Below are 14689 nucleotides of genomic sequence, written 5' to 3' on the forward strand. Positions count from 1 at the left end.
CCATTGAATATTCAGGTAGCCTGCAAGTAAATTGTGAGTGCTAAAATTACACAAAGCAACAAATTATTATTCATCAAATAAGCACATTGATTAAAAGGAAGTTTATAATTAACATTCTTCCTTCTGCTGATTATGTCCACCAAAAATAATTAGTTGCAATATCATAACAGATTCTTGATGAATAAATGACATTTATTCTGAAATACTCTGTGTTATTAAGAAAGGTATACTGGAATTTAAATAACATTATTACTAATAATAGTACAATTTTTTTTCATATTATTTTGAATTCTATACCACTAGCAAACATTTACCAGGTTATTTTATATGGGTTGAAATTCAGAGTAGAGATATTATAATGTCTAAAAGAATTTTTGTCTTATTATACTTCATACATAATATTGTAGTTTCTATTAAATTTAAGACATCTTTTTCAAAACATGAAAAATGTAAACATGTTCTATGTTTGCATTAATAGAAAATTGCTTTATTGCACACTGAAAAGACATTTGACTTTTTAAAAATCCACCATGAAAGGAAACTGATTCAATTTCAAAACAAATCTTGTTAATAACAAAACATATCTTGCCTAGCAATAAGCCTCTATTATAAGTGTTTTCATCCCTGAATCAGACATTTGAAGTAATTTAGTAACTAATCCTTTGGGATTGCACATATATATTAAACAGACTGTGAAAGTCTCTGGTTTTAAGATCGAAAGCTGCTAGCTCAACACGGTTAAAGATTTAAAGCACAGCAAAATATTGTTGCAGCCAAGGACTACATTTACAATTTCCTTTGCAACTCCCCATAGCAAACTGCTCTCCATTCTATAATGGGCTAAACATAGAGGACTCAAAAGTTACTACTAACTGACAAGAAAATATTCAGAAAAGGCAAAAGATAAAGTTAACACTCTCATCTAAAGAATTTAGGTCTGCTTAAAATATGTTAATGAATAAAGAATTTCTACTGTTATCATAGAAAAGGAAAAGTGAATTAGGCTAGAAAAGAAACTTGACACTCAAATAAAATCACTAAACAGTTAAGGTTTCTACATTTTGAAAATAGTTTAATTATAGACATTAAATTTAGTTGTATTGATATTTGACATGAATTCATTATAAATCACTAAACATAAAAGAATAAAGAATATCTACATTATTATAAGTTAAGGGCAGTTTCTTCTAACTTAGCAAATCAAACTTAAATTTACCAAGCTGCTTCTGATAGAATGGTAAAAAGGGGTAGTTATGTTATTCAGATCATTGATATCTTTTAATTGATTCAGAGAATGGACAAGATTTTTAAATGATGAAAACTGGCTCTGAAAAAAAGCAGCAATTCAAACAGTGTAGTGTAAAAAGCAATGGATATAAAGACAGAAGGCCTGTTCAAATGCTGCCTATGTTCCTTGATACCTATGTGATCTTATGTAAGTCACTTCTTTGAGTACCAGAGTCATTAACTAGAAAATGAGGACACTGGACTTAGAGGATCTCTAAGGTCCCTGCCAGTACTGTATTGTATTTCACAATATTCCTGGTGAATAACTAATAAAAGAGATTTATTTCACTTATAGGTCTAGAAAAAATAGCAACTTAAGGTCAGTACATGGTTTGGGAAACAATGTATTTTAGATTATATATACTATATAGACAGAAAGTTAGATCTTCAGAGCTGAGGGTAGAATTTGCTTCTGACATTAGTAAAAAAAAAAAAAAAGATATGAAGATATCTTTTTTATTTCTAATCACTGGACCTGGAAAATTCTGAAGTCAATACTACAAAAATAAATGAATCCCAAATTCAACCTTAATAAATAAGTAATAAGAAATAGTAATCATTTTAACACTGAGAGAACCTTACTTTGTATTTTCCAGGATTCTTCAAAGCACAAATCAGAGCTCCATGGCCTCCCATAGAATGTCCAAAAATAGATATCTTCTCAGGGTCAGCTGGAAAATTGGCATTTATCAGCTTGGGCAGCTGAAAAAGGTTAATAACATGACAAAAACATAAGAGAAATTTAGTCTCTTTCCAAAGTACCCAATAATAATATTATGAATAAAACAATAGTGATAACTGAATCTATCTACACAAGGTAGTTACATTTACTTTTTAAATGTAAATATATTGATTATAGTTTTAAAACTTCATGAACAAAAAATATTACTATTAAAAGAAAATACTGATTACACTATAATGTCAAAGTCTTCAAAAGTGGTTCAAAACAAACAAAATAATAGAAAGTGGGACACACTGATTATTGTCTTTTTCATTTAAAAGTTAAAAAATTGCATTTTCTTAAAAATTAATAGGATGACATCTCATTTAAGGAGATAAAGCCTTCTTTCTAATTTCTTTAGTCAAAATTATATTTCTATATTGGCCATTTCAAATAAAACCCTTTGGAAAAAAGAAATGGTTTCTGCTTCTATGTGGCCTTTAAAATACACTACACATAATTGGCACTTTGATTCTGTTGTTTTTCTTAAACTGCTGAGGTTGTACCTCTACAAGGTCCTACTTATCACAGCATAAAGGTTAGCTTGTAAGTTGGCTGAGCACAAAAGCTGGCAATCTGTTCTACCATTCTGGGCAAGATTTCAAGCAACCTACAGCCCTGGCATGCTTTCTGAGGGTCAAACTGGCTAACTACAAAAGGGTGACTACCTGGTGATGAACTTTTCAGCCAAAAAAAGAGAAAAATATAAAATAACTTTTACTTCTGGGTAAGTCCTTTTTATTTCCACAACAGGAAAAAAGCAAAGGAAAGATGGGGCAATCACACACAGTTTTTAGGTAGACTAAAAACATTAAATTATCAGTACTCCAAAATGATCATTGAGTCCAGTGACCAATCAGGGATCATACTACTTACTGGTAAAACTGAATTACCAATCTTGATATTCACACCATAAGTGAAACCAGAAGATAAAAAAAGCTACAGCCAATTGGAAAGATGGCTCACAGGTTTTCCTTAGAGAGGCAAATAAGGGATCTGGCAAAGTTAATTTTATTGTGTGTCAAAAGGAAACACCATTTTAGGAGAAACCCAGGTAATTTTATATTGCAGTATCCATGATTAGTATGTGACAATGAATACCATGAATATAATTATTGCAAGGAATGAGGAAATTGAGAATTTTATTAAAAACATGTGAACCAATTAATAAGTACTTAATAAGTACTTTCTTTATATTAGACACTGTAGTAGATGCTGTAGATAAAAATACAATGAATAAAATACTTTATCTTTTTTAAGAAGCTTACATTTTAACATACTTTAAGGTGACAGACAAAGTAGGCATATGGAAATACGGAGACAAAACCCTGAAAAACATGATTTAGGAGTAAGACAAAAAAGAGGCCACGGTTTTGCATTTTATATATTCATACCTATATATCATGAATACTTTTTTCAAGAATGTTTGGAATTGTTAGGCATATGACTAACATTAAATAAAAACATAAACAAAAAAGAAAGTGAATATATTTGAGCAAAAAAATGACTAGTTACTCTTGGGAGAATAATTTCTGAATCAACTGCTGATGTACGATCAGTTTTGTCAGACCAAAGCTCAAAATCAACATGTACATAATTATTAACCTATTCTGAACATTATTATTAATTATTAACCTATTCTGAAAAACACTTAGAAATTCCTAATAACAGACCTACTTAAACCTTAATGGTTCAGACTTATGATTTTTAAATTTAGAGAGCTATCAGGGACTAAAGTCCCTCTATCAATGGAGATGAATAACTATTCTGCAAATTAAAGTCTCTGAAGATTGACTAGGGCATTGAGATGTTAAGTGGCATATTTGTTCAGAGCCATGCATCATAGGTTCAAAGGAGAAATTAAACCTTGATATTCCAGCCTTCAAAGCCAATTATCTCCTAAGTTTGCTATGTTGACTCTCATAAAAATGGTCTTTTGAGATAGTTTGATATTTTCTCTAACACAACAAATAAATGTATATAACATTAATTTTATAACAGCAATCTTGAGTTGAAGATTAAACTTTTCAAACAAAAAGACAGCTAGAAAACAAATCAAAATAACTAAAGCTAATTATAAAAATGCTAATTTCAATGCAATTACCTCATCTGTTATATAAGAGTACATCCTATAGTTGGTTTTCCAAGGTTCTTCAGTGGCATTTACATAAAAACCAGCACCAGTACCAAAATCCCAGCTATCATCTTCTCCTTTAATATTGCAACCACCTATCAAAGCAAAATGTCATTATTAAATGACCACTTGAAATCATTACCATAATATTTATAAATATTTTATACAACTTTGGTTTTTTAAGGCTCTTTCATATAGCTGACCTTAGTTGGTCTGAATTTAACAACACTGTGAAATAGGCAAGTCAAACATTATAATTCATATTTTAAAGGTGAAGAACTGAAATTCAGAGAGTTTAAGTGATTTGTCTTCTTAAAGAATTGGTAAAGGACACAGCTAAGATTGCATCTAGACCTCCTGATTCCAAAAAGACACTTTCTACTAATATCACAGCCTCTATTAGAGTAGAGTTCAAATTCCTCTAAAACTGAATTGACATCACTAGAACTGGACTAATAGGTAACAAAAAAAGGAGAGAGGTAGAGACATTTAAGGCAGAGATAGAGAGGGAAAGAATTAAGATAGATGAAAGAGAGGTGATAGTGGTTGGGGAATAAAAAGCATAATGGTGACCAAACTTCAGATACGTTATTTGAATGCTGTACTGTAAAATATAATTATTTTGTAATTATTTGCTATGTATTATTATGCATTATAATTATTTGTATTGTCTAATTCTTTCCAATAAACTATCAACTCTTTGAGGACAGAAGTTGAGTCTTACTGCATTTTCTTTAGCACCTTTATTCTGTATGTTTCACATCTTTGTACCTCTAGGATGTAACATAATGCCTGGTACATAATAAGTGTTTAATAAATGCCTGTTAATTATCTCTAGGCAAGAGTAACTTTCTTCTAATTGACAAGCATATGAGACTATTAGACTCAATTAGTAAGAGGACTGTGAAAATGAGACCAAAGTTATATGCTGAGTCTCTCAGTAGATTAATTGATCATAGACTGCACATCAACTCAGGCCCAATATCTTGGAAAAAGTAACAATGTGAGAAAGAGTCAGTATACTCATTACCCATTACTGCAAAAACATTACTATTTACTATGTGATAGTAAATACTCAATAAATATTTATTGAATTACTGTTGGATCACAAATACCTTAGTAATGGTCAATATGTTATCTTTGTTTCCAAAAGGCAGCTAAACATATAAAGATAATCAGGAAAGTGTTGACAAGACAAATGGTGCTTTAGAAGGTTTTTGAAAAACTAGAAGGATTTGGTAAGATAAGCAAAACAAAATATTAAATTATCAATAAGAAAAGATAGAAAAATTGATATAAGCTAGATATCTAATACTATCCTTTAATAATTAGGATTAGCCCAGTCTACTCTCCAATAATTAAATATTCTATAAAGAATGGATAGATACAAGTTTAAATTAACATTCACCAAATTCTCTCCCTTCACTCTCTCCTCCCCCCCACTATAGTACATAAAGTTGTTCGTAAATTTATTTTTTTTCTCTTTTAGGAATCAAGAAGTAATTATTCCAAAAAGGAATAAATTTGATGGTTTTATAGTTTACCAAATTACAACAAGTAATCTTGTAAAATTACTTATCATCCTAAGTTTTTACATGCTTTCTTGAACTCTCACCAATGTGGCTTAAAGTTAAGGGCTCTACTTCAAAGATACTGACACAAAGAAGCAATTTATAGATATCAGCTACTTTAAATATATTAAATGATATCAAGTCTTTGAAAGATAATTACCATTAGCTCTAAAAAAAATATGATTATACAAGTTTCAAATAACAGGAGTTTCCTCCTGGTTTCAACATAGATCTTCTTAGCAAGGAAAAAAAAAATAGTAAGATCTAATTTAATTGAATTGTTGCTGACTATGATTAGTCCTAGCATCCTGAACACTGCTGCTCCTTGATTCCTCTATGCTCTTTCAGATTCTTGCAGATGTCTTTCCATTTTCCATGTAGATATTGCTTTAAAGAGGTAAGCTTCCGTTTCTTAATTCATATCTTCCCCTATTATTTACAGAGAAAAGATTTTTGGTTTATAAAATATGAATTATTCTATCCCATATCATACTTGTGTGCTTAACTTCCCTACTTACTAGACTGGAAACTTGTTGAGGGGAGAGATTTTTGTCTGACTTATCTTGTATTACTACTCATGGTGCTTAAAATGGATCTTTGCACAGAGTGGGTAAAGGCTCAATAAATATTTGTTGAATGGAACTAAAAAATAGAATAGGCAGATCATTCTTCCTGTTAGGCCAAATAAAGGTTTAATATGGAGATGATGTCACCTAGAGAATCTCTGTCATAAAATACTTACGTGGACTGGTGTCTGGTGCAACCACAATGAGGCCATGTTCTGCTGCAGCTTGGTGATAACCAGCTTTTGTGATAAAATTTTGTTCTGTGCAAGTTAAACCTGAAGAGCAAAAATAATGATGTCATTATACATTGTTAAGAGTTTGGAGTTTTTGTTTTCTTACAAACAGCCAATTTACTTAAGATAGGAGTGCTTAACCATTTTTGTGTCACAGCCACCCTTGAGCAGGCTGGTGAAGCCTAAGGGCTCCTTCTCAGGATATTTAATAAAGTTACAAAGGAAACAAATTACACTGAAATGCAATTACCTGTTTTTTAAAAAACAAATTCATGGACCTCAAATAAAAATTGCAGATTTAGGTCTACCAGTAATTTTATGCTATACAACTTTAAAAAATTGGTTCCTTTTTATTTAATATTCATCAACACATCAGAGATCTCTAAATTTTGGTATTGGAACTCCCTCCACCAATAAAAGTCACAATTTAAACAGCATGTCTTAATAAGTGTGTGAGGTTCAGAAGGGCTATAAATTGTCTGCAATCATAGAATTAGTTGAGTGTTAGAAGTAGGATTTGAACCTATTTCTTCCTGAGTGAAAGCTGGGAAGCCATAGAACCAATCTTATCACTAAATACAAACAACTGACTGAAAAAAAAGAAATGTGCTGGTGGTAGCATTTTGCCTTCTGCAAAGTGAGACCTAGATCCATTTACGAGCGTTTTATCACTTTATAGAATGATTATCTCTAGTCCATATTATTATGATTAGAATGTGATTATAGTATGATTATCCCTGTTCCACATTATTGTAATAAGTAATAACTAATATCAACTAATATAATTCTAAGAATCTAATACCATGGATAAGGAAACAATGAGCAGGGATTAGATGCTTTAATTCAAAGCAACCCAGTCTCACTCATTTATATTACCACCACACAATTCAAGCAATGTCAAAATCTAATAATCCATGTAATAATTGATTGTGGATTAGCTGGTTAACACTCTACAAGAAATCATTCCAAATATTCAAGTCGAATCATCATAGACATAAAAACTTCTAGGCACTGATCTTAAGTGTTATTTAAGGTCTTTATTACCTATTATATCACTTTCCTGTGAATCTCTCAAGAGAAATGCAGAAACCCTCTGTCTCCAGGGGGCATAGACGATTGGCAATACTACAGCAAGTCTGCCTACTGGAGACAAACTAGGCCCTTTAGTAGAATTTCAGAGGGCCTTTTCCTTTTGGGACACAAGGGGAAATGCACAGTCCCTTGAGCTGAGAAAATTGGGTTTCCTATGATGAATTTAGAATGATAATTCCTTGAGAAAGAAGACATTACAGTATGCATTATGCAGGGAATCAAAGAACTATTGACCTTTCATGAGTTCAAGTCACTAAGGCACTCAAAAAAAAAAAACTGGTAGATATGATAGTTGAGATAACGTTCCAATTTCCAAAAAAGGAGAAAGTACAAGCCAGCAAGTCTGACTTTGATTCCTGGCAAAAATCTAGAACATAATATTAAGGAATGCCTTAGGAACATCAAGAAAAGAAAGACACAAGCACTAATAAACATAGCCTCAGCTAGAATAGGACAAAGCAAATTGGAGAGGGATAATAAACTGGAGGATCAGATGATTGCTAAAGACATAGTATTAACAAACTTCATCAAAGCATCTGCCAGTATATATCCTTATGGACAAAACAAAAAAATGTGGGAGTTGAATGGTGAGACTCAAAAAATAAAAATATCAATGTGAAGGGGGAATGCTGGTAGAATTCTTCAGAGATAAATGTTCTGAATTCTCTACAATATTCACTATTTTTATCAATGACAAAGAGGAAGCTCTTTATTTCTACAGATGATAAAGCTGAGAAGGATATCTAACACACTGAAGAATATAATAAAGATTCTAAAAGATGTTACCAGGTAAAATATGGGCTAGAAACACCTGAAAACATTCTATAAGACCTATCCAAAAATGTTTGGGAAGTTCCTGGAGACAACTTACACTAGAATTTTTTAAATGGAGACAGATGACCCTTGGTTAAGGAGGTTGAAGAACAAATCAGGCTCAGATATGTTATCTTCCATGGCCTTTGAGTCCTTCTCCAAATCTGAGTTGCTGCAATTCTTCCAAGTTTTCTAGAAGAATTTGCCATGTAGTTGTAGGAATGGTTCTACTACTCTTAACTAACAAATTATAAAAAGCATTATAAAGAAATAATTTTTCTACATAAAGTATTATGATTTCTACTCTCATTTGATATTTTCATCTTGATTAGGGAGGTCTTTATACTACAAAAGTGCTTAAAGTAGAAATTAATTAACTAACCTTTCAAAACTCTTTTCATCAGAGATTATTTTCTATATTGTTATTTGTACAAATAGAAAAAATGAACAGCATGGAAACAAGGAAGTTAATCTTCAAAACTGAAAAGTTTTAAACTGTGCTTTGAATAAGGGATCTAAAAAATAATAAGGTTACTTCTTGAAGGCAAAAATTCTAAATTGCCACCAAACAATATCAATAAGCTCAAAAAACTTACCAGACAGCCAGTAAAGTACAGGACATTTTCCAGTTTCTGCCTTTGGTGGTAAGTAGATTCCAAATTTCATTTTACATTTAAGCTCTACACTGTTTCAATCAAATATATTTAATTAGTTATTCTTTCTGGAAAAATGTCAATTCATACAAGAAAAGTACATTAACATTGAGGCTATCCATTATTGAGCTCCCTCATTATCTTCCCTCTTCATCTGTATTCTCCTCCTTTGTTTCAGTCTTTAGAAGAGGTCTTCTCCTTGCCAGGGGCTGACTTCTTCTACTAGTGTCCTTGATTTTTTCTTGAGTCTTGATTCATTAATCTTCACAATCACCTCTCCCTTTTCTGTAACATTCAATGTTTCATCTACTACTAAAATGTCAATGTTTATCTACTAGTTCCTTCTTTCATTATCTAGGAAAATGCTCAACTTTTCCCAGCCTTTAGTTAACCTTGCCATTCCCTTAAGCTATTGTCTTATAAGTATCCTTTTCCCTCTCAAATGTCTCAAAAGAGATATCTACATTCACTTGCTTTCTCCACTTCCTCAATATCCACTTGTAATCCTTACAATCTACCAAAATTGCTTTCAAAGGTTACTAGGGATCTCTAAACTGATTAATATATTAAATATACAAACAAAACAAAACAAAGCTTTTCCCAGTCCTAATCTTAACTGACTTCTTGGGATTTCTTTACCTCTTATTTTTCCCCATATACAATCACTTGATAAGTCCTATTAATTCTTCTACCTCCATCCCTCATACTGTTCCCTTCTCATTTACCACCATTCTTATTTGGTCAGGTTTCAATAAGAATGGTCAGGTTTCAATTATCTCTTTCTTGGATAATTGTCTTACTTTTCTAACTGCTCTCTATTTCTCTGTATGCTTCATAAATCTGTCAAAATCATCTCTAAAAACACATGACCACAAGGAAGTCACAGCTTCTTTGAGCCCAAGTTTCCTCATTTACAAAATGGATATAATAACTATTATTAGATTTGTTGTGAGGAAAATTCTTTGCAAAACTTAAAATACTATGTGAAAATAAGATGTCAACCCCATGTACACAAACATTCCTGTTTTTTCTAAGATAAAACCACCTTAGCTGGTCATTTCTGGCTCCAGACTGAATTGTCAGCTTCATTTCTTTTTATTCACCTTCTTTCTCATTATGTTCCAGCCAAACTGGATTATACTGTTTCTGAAATTCATTATTCACAAGTCTCCATTTTAGAGAAAAAGGGATCTTAAGAGGTCATATAGACCAATCCCCTCCCCTTTTCCAGGATCCAGGTATTTGAACAAACCATCCTCCAAGTCTAGAAAACACTCTCACTGCTCACCTCTAAGGTCCACTCTTCTCTTCCCTTCAGGCTTACTTCAAGTATTATTCCTTTCGACAAGATTTCCCTAGCCTTCCCCTCACTCTCTCCACCCAGTTATTACTTTCTCCTTCCTCATGTTATTTTGTTTTAGTTACTGATATACATGTTGTATCACAGCTCATCCCCCAAAATCAATGTCAAATAAAGAAGCAGGTTCAAGAATATTTAAAATTATATTTGATACTGGTACAGATGACATTAAAAAGTTACCTGTCATGCTCATATACTTTCTGAAATCCCTCAAAGCACTTGTTGCTGGAAATCTGTTTCAAGGCCATAATTTCTTTGCTATTGATAAAAAGAAATTATCATAAACTTTGTTAGTTTTTAGATAATAAGCTTTTGAAGATACAAACACATTTTCTCAGTTTTATGATTAAATAAATCCTTGAAACATAACTATTTTCAATAGTCACCAACTATTACAAAGGATTCGTGTAAAGAAATGGTACTTAAAAAAAAGTCCATATTTTTTTGTCACTTCAAATAAAAGTAGTTGAGGATGTCATTACTAAAACATTCTAATCTATTATTTCAATCTTTGTTGCCATTTAAGGCAACTGCCAATTGTCAAGTATCAAATAAAGCTTAGACGTTAAGGACACTATCTGGTAATTGAATAATTTAAAATGGGTAGTGATGTGATAACCAATCAAAATTATAACACCTTTATTAATGGATTTTGTGAAGAAAAAATGTTGCAAAAGTTTATGAAGTGATAATTTTTTTTTTAAATCAACCATTCCAAGTTGCCTTTCATTTTGTTCCTATGGAAATAAAAGGAAATTAACTTGCAAATATCGTTGGAATGATGGGAAGATCAAAAAAAAAAAATTTCTAGTTTTGAGAGTCCTGGTTCCTTCTACATGTGTACAAGAAGCAAATTTCTTAACCTCTCTAAGCATTAGTTAGTTATACCTTTTAGGAAATAATAACGACAGTACTTTCACAGCTTCCTTCACAGAGAAAGTGTGAGGAACAAACAAGATCATTCATATAACGTGCTTTGTGTATTATCTAAACATGAGTTAACAATCAAAGAAGTTGACAGGTTGGAGTGGTTGGTGTGTGTGTGTGTGTGTGTGTGTGTGTGTGTGTGTGCGCGCGCGCGCACGTGCACATACGCCAGAAATTACATCAATACAAGAGACAGAAAACCATGAGTCAAGCCAATTCCAATAGACTTGGGATAGAATATGCCGTCCTCATCCAGAGAGCAAACTATGTAGACTGATTGTGGATCGAAGCACAGTAGTTTTACTATTCTTTCTTGTTTATTTGTTTTTTCTTTCTTATGAGTTTTTTCCCTTCTGATCTGATTTTTCTTGCATAACATGATATTTAATCCTTATCAGATCGCTTGCTGTCTTGGGGAAGGAGGAGAAAAGGGAGGGAAGGAGAAAAATTTGGAACAGAGTTTTATAAAAATGAATGGTAGAAGATTTTACAAAAATGAATACTGAAAACTATGTTTACATGTATTTGGAAAAATATTACTAAAAAACTATAATTAGAAAAAAAGTTAATAGGGAATACTCATTGTCACTATATCTACTGAAGAAAAATCATGCCTTAAGAAAGAATAAAACTTCTAAATCAGAATACTGTAGTGAATGACTTTCTCAGACATATTGCAGACGGAAGAATTTAGATCTAAAGGATCTGATCCAATGAAAATGGGGACACAAAAGTACGCCAATCCTCCAACATGTCATGCAATATTGGAAGCAGACAGAGGAAGTGGAAAGAATGCTGAGTAAGTATGAAAAAACCTAGGATCAAACCCTAGCTCTATAATACATTACCTGTGTGACATTAGACAAGACTCTTCATCTCTCTGATTTCAAGCTTTTTCCTCTTTACAATGAAAGAGCTACATTTAATATTAAATATCACTTCAACACTTTCCAAATCTATTTTACTGTCCTTCACAAAGCTATACAACTAGTACCTTTCTAGAGATAATTTTCTTTCCATTCTTTATTATTCAACTAATTTTTTTATTAAAGCTTTTTATTTTCAAAACATATGCACGAATAATTTTCCAACAAAGATCCCTGCAAAACTCTGCATTCCAAATTTTCCCCCTTTTTCTCCCCTCCAGATGCAAAAAAGTCAATATATATTAAACATTAAAAATGTGTATTTAAACAAATATATGTATACATATTGATATAATGATTTTGCTGCACATGAAAAATGAAATCAAAAAAGAAAAAAATGAGAAAGAAAACAAAATGCAAGCAAACCGCAATAAAAAGAGTGAAAATGCTATGTTGTGTTCCACACTCAGTTCCAACAGTTTTCTCTCTGGGTGTAGATGGCTCTCTTCATCACTGAACAATTGGAACTGGCCTCAATCATCTCATTGATTCAACTAAATTTTTTTTATTAAAGCTTTTCATTTACAAAACATATGCATGGGTAATTTTTCAACAATGACCCTTGCAAAGACTTCTGTTCCAAATTACCCCTTCATTCCCTTCACTCCCTCCCCTAGATGGCAGGTAGTCAAACACATGTTAAATATGTTAAAATAAATGTTAAATCCAATATATCTATATATATTTATATAGTTATCTTTTTGCACAAGAAAAATCAGATCAAAAGGAAGAAGAGAAAAAAAAAACTGGGAAAGAAAACAAAATGCAAGCAAACAACAGAAAAAAGAATGCAATGTTGTGGTCCATACTCAGTTCCCATGATTCTTTCTCTGGGTGTACATGGCTCTCTACATCAATGAACAATTGGAATTAGTTTGAATCATCTCATTGATTCAACTAATTTTTTAAAGCATCTGCTTATAGACATTGAACTTCAATGCCTTTTTCTAATAGTCTAGTACTCATGAACTCTGTCTGTATTGAAACATGTAAATATTTTGAAGCCAAGGACTAGTTTCTGTTGTGTCTATATTTGTAGCACCAAACAGTGTCCTAAACACAGCTAAGTTAAAAGACTAGTAGAGTTAAATTGAAAGAATACTTCAGGTAATATTAAAGTATTAAAAGCTACAGAAGGTAAATGAATCAGTATTTCTCAAGTTGTCTCACTTGAAAAAAGTAATGTTTTCATTCTGATTAGTTTTGAGTTGAGAAAAGCAATCTCATTTTTCAAAAATGTAGATTAAGTAACTTATCTTAGAAACTCAATTTTTAAAATGTCTTTAAATATTTCTATGGCCTAAAGTTATTAACTTTACTCCACTCAGCTGTGAAATGATCCAACCATTCTGTAGAGCAATTTGGAACTATGCCCAAAGGGCTATGAAACTATGCATATTCTTTGACCCAGAAGTGCTATTATTGGGTCTGTATCCCAAGGAAATCATAAAGGAGAGAAAATGCACAAAAATGTTTGTAGTAGTTCTTTTTGTGGTAGCAAGAATTGGAAAAAGAGTGGTTGCTTATTAATTGGGGAATGGCTGAACAAGTTGTGGTAAATGGAAGTAATAGAATATTATTGTTCTATAAAAAATGATGAACAAGCTGATTTTAGAAAGGCCTGGAAAGATTTACATGAACTGATGTTGAGCAAAACAAACAGAACTAAGAATACATTGTACACAATAACAGCAAGAATGTGCAATGAGAGAGCTTTAATTGATCAAGGATGGACAGAAGCAGCTACATCCAAAGAAAGAACACTGGGAAATGAATATAAACTGCTTGCATTTTTGTTTTTCTTCCTGGGTTATTTATACCTTCAATTCTCCCTATGCAACAAGAAAACTGTTCGGTTCTGCACATATATATTGTATCCAGGATATACTGTAACCTATTCAACATGTAAAGGACTGCTTGCCATCTAGGGGAGTGGGTGGAGGGAGGGAGGGGAAAAATTGGAACAGAAGTGAATGCAAGGGATAATGCTGTAAAAAATTACCCTGGCATGGGTTCTATCAATAAAAAGTTACTTAAAAAAAAAAAAAAAAAAAAGAATGTGCAATGATCAACTATGAAAGGTCTGGTTCTTCTCAACAGTTCAGTGATTCAAGACAATCCTGACAGACTGGACAGAAAATGTCATCTGTATCCAGAGAAAGAACTGTGAAGATTGAATGTAAATCAACACATGCTATATTCACTTCTTTTTTCTGTCTCCCCCCCCCCCCAATGATTTTTCCCTTTTGTTCTGATTTTTCTCTCCCAACATAATTCACAAAGTAATGCATATTAAAAATAAATAAATAAATTTTTAAAAGACCCTGCTACACTCAAGTAATTAATTGATACAACTTAAAATATTTCATTATGTATTAAGGAAAACTATATCATCGCACAAATTGC

The 14689-nt window shown here is 32.0% G+C and overlaps 1 protein-coding gene across 2 annotated transcripts in view; it reads right to left on the reverse strand.

Moving 5' to 3' along the window:
• ESD (esterase D) overlaps positions 1-14689 on the reverse strand; it is a 35638-nt gene that overhangs the window by 13073 nt on the left and 7876 nt on the right. For both annotated transcript variants that reach the window (XM_051987317.1, XM_051987316.1), the window contains exons 3-7: positions 10611-10688; positions 9014-9102; positions 6456-6554; positions 4113-4237; positions 1870-1989 (exon numbers count right to left, since the gene is read on the reverse strand). In XM_051987317.1, coding sequence (XP_051843277.1) covers positions 1870-1989; positions 4113-4237; positions 6456-6554; positions 9014-9102; positions 10611-10678 — 501 coding nt within the window. In that variant the 5' untranslated portion in view covers positions 10679-10688. The remainder of the gene's footprint in view (positions 1-1869; positions 1990-4112; positions 4238-6455; positions 6555-9013; positions 9103-10610; positions 10689-14689) is intronic.

This window comes from Antechinus flavipes, chromosome 3 (genome assembly GCF_016432865.1).
Source record: "Antechinus flavipes isolate AdamAnt ecotype Samford, QLD, Australia chromosome 3, AdamAnt_v2, whole genome shotgun sequence".
Taxonomy (NCBI): domain Eukaryota; kingdom Metazoa; phylum Chordata; class Mammalia; order Dasyuromorphia; family Dasyuridae; genus Antechinus; species Antechinus flavipes.